Source organism: Littorina saxatilis, linkage group LG2 (assembly GCF_037325665.1).
Source record: "Littorina saxatilis isolate snail1 linkage group LG2, US_GU_Lsax_2.0, whole genome shotgun sequence".
NCBI lineage: Eukaryota > Metazoa > Mollusca > Gastropoda > Littorinimorpha > Littorinidae > Littorina > Littorina saxatilis.
Window position 1 is genome coordinate 16634466 of NC_090246.1, and position 10000 is coordinate 16644465.

A 10000-nucleotide genomic window follows, 5' to 3' on the forward strand; every position below is an offset into this window, starting at 1 on the left:
GCATTGTGTGGTATAAACTGTCGGAAGACAATTGCAAGTTCAATCACATGTCTGTCTTTCGCCATGGACGGAACAGAGAAAAGTGCGGGGACTTTAGCTGTTCAACCCTCTGACAAGTCTCCACCCAAAGACTCCTGTGGTGATGTTGTGAGTTTGTTACTTTCAATTATGATTGGTCACTTTTTTAAATTTGACCTTCTGAAAAATGTACGCACTTATATAGACAACTGTAAGGCTGCTGTAAGTTTGCTAAACGGAATTATTATTGAACAGTATTTTACTTGAACCCTCTGACAAACAGTATATCTCCACGCTCAGACAACGGGGGTGACGCTGAGAGTTTATTTAAAAAAAATTAATGTAATTGTTTTTTTTATATCTTGTCTTGCAATACTATTGATCAGTATTTAACTTGAACCTTCGGATAAATCTCTACGCTCAATCGCCCACAGAGATAAATTTATTTACAAATTATTATTGTATTATGATTGATAACAATAACAATAAAGTAGATGTGTACTGCCGGGCAGTACATACCCCAAGCGAAGTCGTCCATCTGTGTGTACATGATTCTCTCTCTCTCTCTCTCTCTCTCTCTCTCTCTCTCTCTCTCTCTGTCTTAAAATGTGTCATCGATGACGTGTTTTCATACTTGCTAATGCGGCAGGCTAATCATGACGTCAAATTGAAACTTCTTGAAGTCTCTCAGAAAGGGACATGAAAACCATGTGGGGGTTACTGGTTTGGGCTGAAAAAAAACCCAACTCCACCTAAAATTCAAGCGCCTATGGGGCTGAATTATGCAGCATAAATTGTGAAACATCAGGATATCTCACACTTTCAATTCTGCCATCATGTCAAATCTGACAACAAACCTACCCACAAAATGTCATAAATATCGGTGTAGAATTGAGACTTAACGGTTTTTAACTGCCAAAAATAAGTTTTTTTGACTGGAATAGTTTGTCTTGAAATTCAGTTTGGGACAACGGACCCACCCACTAAATTTCATAAAGATAGGTGAAAATTTAAATGTAACGGTTTTTAACTGCCAAAATTATGTTTTTCTTCTGGAAAAGTATGGAGTGAAAATCAGTTGGGGACAACGAACCTACCCACAAAATTTCATAAATATCGATGAAGAATTGAGATTTAACGGTTTTTAACTGCCAAAAATAAGGTTTTTTGTCTGGAAAAGTATGTCTTAAAATTCAGTTTGGGACAACGGACCCACCCACTAAATTTCATAAAGATAGGTGAAGAATTGAAATTTAACGTTTTTTTAACTGCCAAAATTATGTCTTTCTTCTGGAAAAGTATAGAGTGAAAATCAGTTGGGGACAACGAACCTACCCACAAAATTTCATAAATATCGGTGAAGAATTGAAATTTAACGGTTTTTAACTGCCAAAATTATGTTTTTCTTCTGGAAAAGTATGGAGTGAAAATAAGTTGGGGACAACAAACCTACCTTTAAAATGTCATAAGAATCAGTGAAGAAATAGGATTTAACGATTTTTTAACGGCCTTTAAATCATTGGTGATGTCATCATAACCCAGTCGTTGTAGTTGTCGTCGTAGTTGTTGGTGTTGTTGTTGTTGTCATGTTCGTTGTCGTGATTGTTGTTGTTCTCGTGTTGTTGTTTTTGTTGTTGTTGTTGTTGTTTTGTTGTTGTTGTTGTTGTTGTTGTTGTTGTTGTTGTTGTTGTTGTTGTTGTTGTCGTCGTCGTCGTCGTCGTCGATGTCATTTGTTGTTGTTGTTATCGTCGTCGTCGTCGTCATCGTCGTCGTTGTCAGAGGTTATTTCTAAAGATTTCATTGATAGTCTTTGTTCTCGTCACCAAGACTTGCTAAGAACAAGCTTGGAACAGCAAGAGTTCCAAGAACAAGATTAGAACAACTCATTACATCATTACCAGTACGTCATTTGTATTTAGAACACACTTTAGAAAAAAACTCTTCAGCTACAAACCAGTCACCCTCACATGTCGGAGGTGTTTGTCTAAACCACTTACTGAAATGTTTTGAGGTTTAATGACCATACACATGTTGAACCGGTGAGTGTCTTCCGCTGCTTAATTCGCAAATAACTATTTTATTAAAGTCCGCTTGAAACGCTCAAAGATGAAATTCCATGTTAAAAAGTGACAAAAGTTTCACATTTTCCCGTTGTAACAGCTTCCGATGATATTATATGAAAATTCTGATCCTCTGAGAGGATTCCCCGAAACAAAATCAGTTTGTACGCCTAATTTTAATAGAATTGTCCAAACAGTGTCGCTAATATTGTGCTAAAAGATGAATTCTAGAACAATGTTCACAGACAGACACCACTTGGCAAAAAAAATTTCAGTGCTGGGAGATGAAAAAAAAAACTACCTCGCTACGCGCGGGCTTCGCCCGCGCTCCGCTTGGATAATAACAATAACAACTTGTTTATGTCCATTAAAATGAATACATTAAAACGGAAAATTGCCTTCGACATATCTTGATCACTATTTTTACTTGAACCTTCTGACAAATCTCCACACTGTGACTCCGGTTGAGACGTTTTGGATTATACAGAATGAGGATTGATCAGTATTTTACGTGAAGCTTCTGACAACTTATCACTATCAGTATTTTTTAATTTTTTAATTTTTATCTGATTTAGTCAGGAAAGACAAAATAATGAGCATCTGGCAAGAGCTAGAGCACCTGACCAATTATGATATTCGTTTGTTCTATTGATAATACATTATGTATTTGATTTTTTATGTTCCATTTTTTCATGACTTTATTGTTTTATTGTTTTTTTGTCTTGGCTGACTGACTGTCTGTCTGTTTGTCAGGCTGTCTGGTGGGCTTGGTTGGCTGGCTGGCTGGCTCGCTCTCTGCTTCTTTTCTTCTTCTTCTTCTTCTTCTTTTTTGAAATTAAAAAAAATCTTTCTACTCTCTCTCCCCTCGTCCTTTATATTTCTTCTTCTTTTTGGCTCACGAAGTGTAGCCTATGCGATCGTAACTTTGTCTGTCTGTGCGTTTGTGCGTGTGTGTGTGCGTGTGTGTGTGTGTGTGTTTGTGCGTGTGTATGTCTGTGGTAGAAACTGAGTCTATGTGTGAGTGGTTATCCAAGACTATGGATAAAGCTCGCATAAGATTACGTCACGGTCAAAAGTGTTTGACGTCAATTAATGCATCATGACGGCATGCCTCCCTGTAGTCTTTCTCTCTCGCGTGGTGTGTGTGGTCTCGGTCATTGTTATTTTGAGCGGGCCGAGACTATTTGGCAGTCGTGTCCCTGTAAGTAGGCTACATGCAGACAGACAGATCTAGATCTAGTGTCTCTCTTTCTTGCACAGTGTCACCTAAGCTTACTGTGTGTGTGGGTGTGTATGTGTGACGGAGTGATTGAGTTTGTGTTACTGTTTGTCTATTTCTTACGTGAGCCTTGAAGGCTTCGCCTCTTGTCTTTCCTTCTGTTTCTGATGACACTGAGTGTTGACCACAGGAGAAAGGAGAGGGAGGAGAAGTAGAGGTGCGGGCAGTATGGGGCAGACAGCTGGAGTTCATACTGACCATGGTGGGCTATGCCGTGGGACTGGGCAATGTCTGGCGCTTCCCCTACCTCTGCTACAAGAACGGAGGGGGTGAGGCTTTTGATAACAATGAAACAAACAAACAACAACAAAAACAGCAACTACAAGAGAGAGAGAGAGAGAGAGAGAGAGAGAGAGAGAGAGAGAGAGAGACTGGGAGAGAAAGAGAGAGAGACACACACACACGCGCGCGCGCACTCACACACGCACGCACGCACACACGCACACACACACACACACACACACACACACACACACACACACACACAGTGACACATACTACAGACAGACCGATAGACCGTTAAAAACACACACACACACACACACACACACACACACACACATATATATATACGCACACACACACACACACACACATATATATATACAGACACACACACACAGAGAAACGGATAGAGACACACACAGACGGACAGACAGACAGTCAGTTAGTCACAGAGAGAGAGAGAGAGAGGGGGGGTGCAGAGAGAGAGAGGGGGTGCAGAGAGAGAGAGAGAGAGAGGGGGGTGCAGAGAGAGAGAGAGGGGGTGCAGAGACAGAGAGAGAGAGTATTTTGTGGGGTAGTCGATATGCCAACGTTCGCATACGCAATTTTTGCCATATGTTTATTTGTTTGGTGATGGCTGTTTGTTTGTGTATTTCTTTGTTTGTTTGTTTGTTTCTTTTTTTTAAGAACCTTACAAGTTTGTTATACCGACGTTTTTTTTCTCTGTACTTGAACAATGGGTTTAGAAGCATGTGGATCGGTTTCTCGTTCTCTTTTTATATTTAGTCAAGTTTTGACTAAATATTTTAACATCGAGGGAGAATCGAAACGAGGGTCGTGGTGTATGTGCGTGTGTGTGTGCGTGTGTGTGTGTGTGCGTGTGTGTGTGTGTGTGTGTGTCTGTGTGTGTGTGTAGAGCGATTCAGACTAAACTACTGGACCGATCTTTATGAAATTTGACATGAGAGTTCCTGGGTATGAAATCCCCGAACGTTTTTTTCATTTTTTTGATTAATGTCTTTGATGACGTCATATCCGGCTTTTCGTGAAAGTTGAGGCGGCACTGTCACGCCCTCATTTTTCAACCAAATTGGTTGAAATTTTGGTCAAGTAATCTTCGACGAAGCCCGGACTTCGGTATTGCATTTCAGCTTGGTGGCTTAAAAATTAATTAATGATTTTGGTCATTAAAAATCTGAAAATTGTAAAAAAAAAATAAAAATTTATAAAACGATCCAAATTTACGTTTATCTTATTCTCCATCATTTGCTGATTCCAAAAACATATAAATATGTTATATTCGGATTAAAAACAAGCTCTGAAAATTAAATATATAAAAATTATTATCAAAATTAAATTGTCCAAATCAATTTAAAAACACTTTCATCTTATTCCTTGTCGGTTCCTGATTCCAAAAACATATAGATATGATATGTTTGGATTAAAAACACGCTCAGAAAGTTAAAACAAAGAGAGGTACAGAAAAGCGTGCTATCCTTCTTAGCGCAACTACTACCCCGCTCTTCTTGTCAATTTCACTGCCTTTGCCATGAGCAGTGGAGTGACGATGCTACGAGTATACGGTCTTGCTGAAAAATGGCAGCTACTTGACTACATATTGTATGTTCGCCTTACGCGACTTGTTTATATTAAGATAATATTTTTCACCGCTTTCGTGTTTGTGGCGAAGACATCAAACTATGCACCTTTGACGCTTCTGTTCTGCCCAGAGATTATCGCCAAAGACTGAGAACAGTAACGCTTTCTAAGCTTAGTTCATTCCAGTACCATGGGCGGGGATGTAGCTCAGTCGGTAGCGCGCTGGATTTGTATCCAGTTGGCCGCTGTCAGCGTGAGTTCGTCCCCACGTTCGGCGAGAGATTTAGTTCTCAGAGTCAACTTTGTGTGCAGACTCTCCTCGGTGTCCGAACACCCCCCGTGTGTACACGCAAGCACAAGACCAAGTGCGCACGAAAAAGATCCTGTAATCCATGTCAGAGTTCGGTGGGTTATAGAAACACGAACATACCCAGCATGCTTCCTCCGAAAGCGGCGTATGGCTGCCTAAATGGCGGGGTAAAAACGGTCATACACGTAAAAGTCGTGGGAGTTTCAGCCCATGAACGAACAAACAAACAATTCCTGTACCATAAAGGTTTGTCTGTCTTTCCACATTGAAAACCACTGTCTTCACCCCCCGCGGGTTAGGGGGAAGAATTTACCCGATGCTCCCCAGCATGTCGTAAGAGGCGACTAACGGATTCTGTTTCTCTTTTTACCCTTGTTAAGTGTTTCTTGTATAGAATATTGTCAAGTTTTGTAAAGATTTTAGTCAAGCAGTATGTAAGAAATGTTAAGTCCTTTGTACTGGAAACTTGCATTCTCCCAGTAAGGTAATACATTGTACTACGTTGCAAGCCCCTGGAGCAAATTTTTGATTAGTGCTTTTGTGAACAAGAAACAATTGACAAGTGGCTCTATCCCATCTCCCCCCTTTCCCCGTCGCGATATAACCTTCGTGGTTGAAAACGACGTTAAACACCAAATAAAGAAAGAAAAACCACTGTCTTGGTCGACGTAGCCTACTTGTGAATGCAATGGCCTGTTTTTTTCATAAAGTAAAGGTTTCAGTAACTTACCATTCTTGTATGGGTTTGCTTTGGTGTTTTTTTTAATTCTGAATTTTTGAACGTTGGATTTTTGTTCCTCACACGTACTGATGCAGGTGCCTTTCTGGTTCCCTACGTCATCTGCCTGGTTCTGCTGGGCATTCCGGTGTTCGGCCTGGAGGTGTCCTTTGGTCAGTTCGGAGGACGTGGACCTATCAGCATATGGGGCCTCACACCCACCTTCAAAGGTAAATCGTATCTCGATAGACAAATGGAGACACGCTCAAAACCAAGCTAGGATAACAAAAGCGACATTGTACAAACTATGCATCGCTTCAACATTGGATAACTTGATCATTTTGATTCCATGAGGCAAAGTGACGTCGGGGCAAGACTAAAACTCTTATTTAAGCGGCTAACTATAAGCAAGGCCTTCCCTGCAAGGATCTAAACATTTTGATATGAGTGTTTTTTAATTAGTGTTTGTCTGTGCACTTCAAAGACTGCTGGGTCGATATATTTGTGAACGTAACGATTTGTTTTGTCAATAATCAAACGTTTCAACAACATATACCTTCCTTGTGATTCTGAACTTTGGAACGTTGGGAGGCTATTTGTTTTTGGATTTATAAAATGCATTGATGCATAAATGTTATTTCCTTGTTGTTTGTTTGTTTGTTTGTTTGTTTGACCAAAATATGAAATTTTACATACATTTCGAAGTGATTGTTCAACCCTGTTACTGACGTTCCGGATGGCGACGCACTCCACCCCCCCCTACCCCTGAATGAAACTCGACTAGTACATTCCCAATGACGACCCCTCCATTTAACGACCAATTTCCTGGACATTTCCAAGGTCGTAATTGGAAGGTTTTACAGAATTGGTAACGTTGTCATATCTGTTGGCAGGCGTGGGGTACGCAGCAGTGATGGTGACGGTGATTGTGGCGATCTACTACACCGTCATCATCTCCTGGGCCCTGTACTACCTCGTCATGTCCATGGCCGCTGTGCTGCCCTGGTCCCAAGAGCTGTGTACCGACTGTCGCTGTATTGTGTACGGGTACGGTCGCAGCGAGGGGGTTAACGCTAACGCCACGGCTTTGATGAACGTTACTGCGGCGGTCAATTCCACGGGGCTGAACTGCTGTGAGAGAGTTGTTTGTTTGTTGGTTGTTGTTTTTGTGGTGTGTGTGTGTGTGTGTGTGTGTGTGTGTGTTTTTCTGTTGTTTTTTTCCCTTTCTTTTGGTATGTCCGTTTTTGTCTGTTTTTGTGATGTGTGTTTTTGCAGGTTTTTTTTCGGTGTTTCTGTTTTGTCGGTTTTTGTGGTGTGGGGGATGGTGGTAGTAAAGGAGGAGGGGGGTCGGGGGTATTGTATGGGGTTGGGTGTTGTGTGAGTGCTTGTGTGTTTATGTGTGTGTGTGTGTGTGTGTGCGCGCGCGCGCGAGTGTGTGCGTGTGTTAGTGTGTGTGTGAGTGTGAGTGTGTGTGTGTGTGTGTGTGTGTGTGTGTGTGTGTGTGTGTGTGTGTGTGTGTGTGTGTGTGTATGTATGGGCTTGTATGTGTGAATGCGCGCGCAGAGAGAGAGAGAGAAAGAGAGAGAGATAGAGAGATAATAATCATTGTTGATTATATGTTCAATGTTTGATTGTAATGTTTTTATTTGTTAAAACTGTATACACATTACTGACAATATTATACAAGTCACTATATATATATTCAACGGGGCTGCTGCATGTGGGAACAATTATAAAACTATTTGTCTTTCGTTTTTCAGCGGCATTCAACAGTTCTGACGCCCTGTCTCCGAGCGAAATTTACTTCTAGTAAGGAGAGTTTAACACGTTTATTAAACTTAAGTTGGCAGAAAATGTAATCATTCCCTGCAGAAAAAAAACCCATTTGCTAATACCCCCATTCCACACAACCGTTCTAGGTCCCGTTCCCGTACCGACGAAGGAACAGTGCGGGCACAGGAGGGATCGGGAAGGAACCGCAATGGAACGTAACTGATCGTTAACGGAACTGCTTTGAACGATAGGGTCGGTAGGGACGGTTGAGTTTGGGCTGCATGTTCAAATTTTAGCCGTTCCCCTCCCGATCAGAATGAACGGTAATGGAACCTTAAAACCCATCGGTAACGGAACGCTTGGATCGTTAAAGGAACTTAAAACAACAGTAACGCAACGGTAGCGCTCTCACACACTGAGTTGTCATACCCGCATTCCACACATCCGTTGTAGCTTCCGTTCCCAGTCGTCCTATTGTCAGACGTTGCTCAAAGATGCCAAAAACGGCCGTTTGCGCAGCGTTCCATTGTTGTGGCAGCCGTCCTTGGTCGGTACGGGAACGGGACCTAGAACGGTTGTGTGGAATGGGGGTATTAGCATGTGTGGTACATCACTTGCAGCTTTTGTTCTTTAGTCATCAAAAATTCCCAATTTCAACCATCAGAACCAGGAACTCGAATCTTCAGAGAATATAAGACTTCAAACTTCATGACCCTTATTAATAATGTTGAATTCATTTGTATTAACACACCTGCATTAAAAGCTGGTATTCGACTCAACTCAACTCAACGATTTGACCATCATTACCTGGGATAAGAAAAACTTCTCTCGCAGTGTCAGATTTAAAACTGCCCAGGCCGACTAAAGTCTTTATACCAAGACGTTAGACCGTGGTCGTTTGAAATGCATGAATATTAATAGCGCGTTGTGGTTACATCGACTGCGTCCGTTAGCAATACCTTTCAGGTAAATCACACCTTACATTCCGTTTTAAGACCATTGCCTGAAAATTGAAAAAGGAAAGTTTTTTTCTTCTGAATTCCTTAAAAGGAAGGAGTATCCTCACTGCAAAATTCTTATTCTCTAAACTCCACTCACTAGGCAGGTTAGGTAGTTGAAATGCCTATTCATGAAACTTTCTTTTATTTTTTTATTTTTTGTTTTAGAATGTTAGAAATGTAGTCCTTTTTTGAATTCTACTCACATGGATTCTGCTGGTGTGTGTGCGTGCGTGTGTGCGTATGCTTGCGTGCCCGTGTGTGTGTATTTTACAACACAGCGAAAATGTGCTGAAAAGATCATCATCCATAGCGGAGCCAGGCGATGTGCAGATTCATCTCCTGATCGCTCACGTCATCGGCTGGGCCGTCGTGCTGCTCGTGCTGTCCAAGGGCATCCAGTCACTGGGCAAGGTACAGAAATAGTAATAGTAGTACAAGTAGTAGTAGTAGTAGTAGCAGTAGTAGCAGTAGTAGTAGTAGTAGTAGTAGTAGTGGTAGTAGTAGTTGTCAGGGCTGGATCGGGGGGAGGGGACGTCCTGGGTTTTCGGAAGCCCCCCCCCCCCCCCTCTTTACCTGGCAAATAAACTTTTTTTCTGAAGGAGAGAGTAAAAATACCCCTTTCAAATGCTAAACTTCACGAGCATCTTGGGCGCGTGGCCATCCTCCTGTACCCTTGCCTCACTTTGGAAGCCCTGCCCCCTATTATCCTCTAGGTCCAGCCCTGGTGGTAATAGTAGTAGTGCACGTAACGTTCATCTTCCCCTACATCCTGCTGACGGGGAGGGCCGCCATGTTGGAAGTCTTCTTGCCTTTCAGCTAGTACCGTTTTAAACATCACTGTCTTTATCTTTGATTTTATCACACTTGCACACTTAGGTAGTATACGTGACAGCCATCTTCCCCTAAATCCTGCTGACGGTGATGCTGGTGATCGAGGGCCGCCATGTTGGTAGTCTTCTGTTTGCCGTTCAGCTAATACCGCTTAAAAAAACTATTGTTACTGCTCTCTGATTTTAC

At 41.8% G+C, this 10000-nt stretch overlaps 1 protein-coding gene across 1 annotated transcript in view; it reads left to right on the top strand.

The window, feature by feature from the left end:
* LOC138958342 (sodium- and chloride-dependent glycine transporter 1-like) overlaps window positions 1–10000 on the top strand; it is a 24001-nt gene that overhangs the window by 35 nt on the left and 13966 nt on the right. The window contains exons 1-6 of the mRNA XM_070329457.1: window positions 1–147; window positions 3488–3626; window positions 6308–6439; window positions 7103–7342; window positions 7970–8018; window positions 9262–9394. The exon at window positions 1–147 is cut by the window's left edge and continues 35 nt beyond it. Coding sequence (XP_070185558.1) covers window positions 64–147; window positions 3488–3626; window positions 6308–6439; window positions 7103–7342; window positions 7970–8018; window positions 9262–9394 — 777 coding nt within the window. The 5' untranslated portion in view covers window positions 1–63. The remainder of the gene's footprint in view (window positions 148–3487; window positions 3627–6307; window positions 6440–7102; window positions 7343–7969; window positions 8019–9261; window positions 9395–10000) is intronic.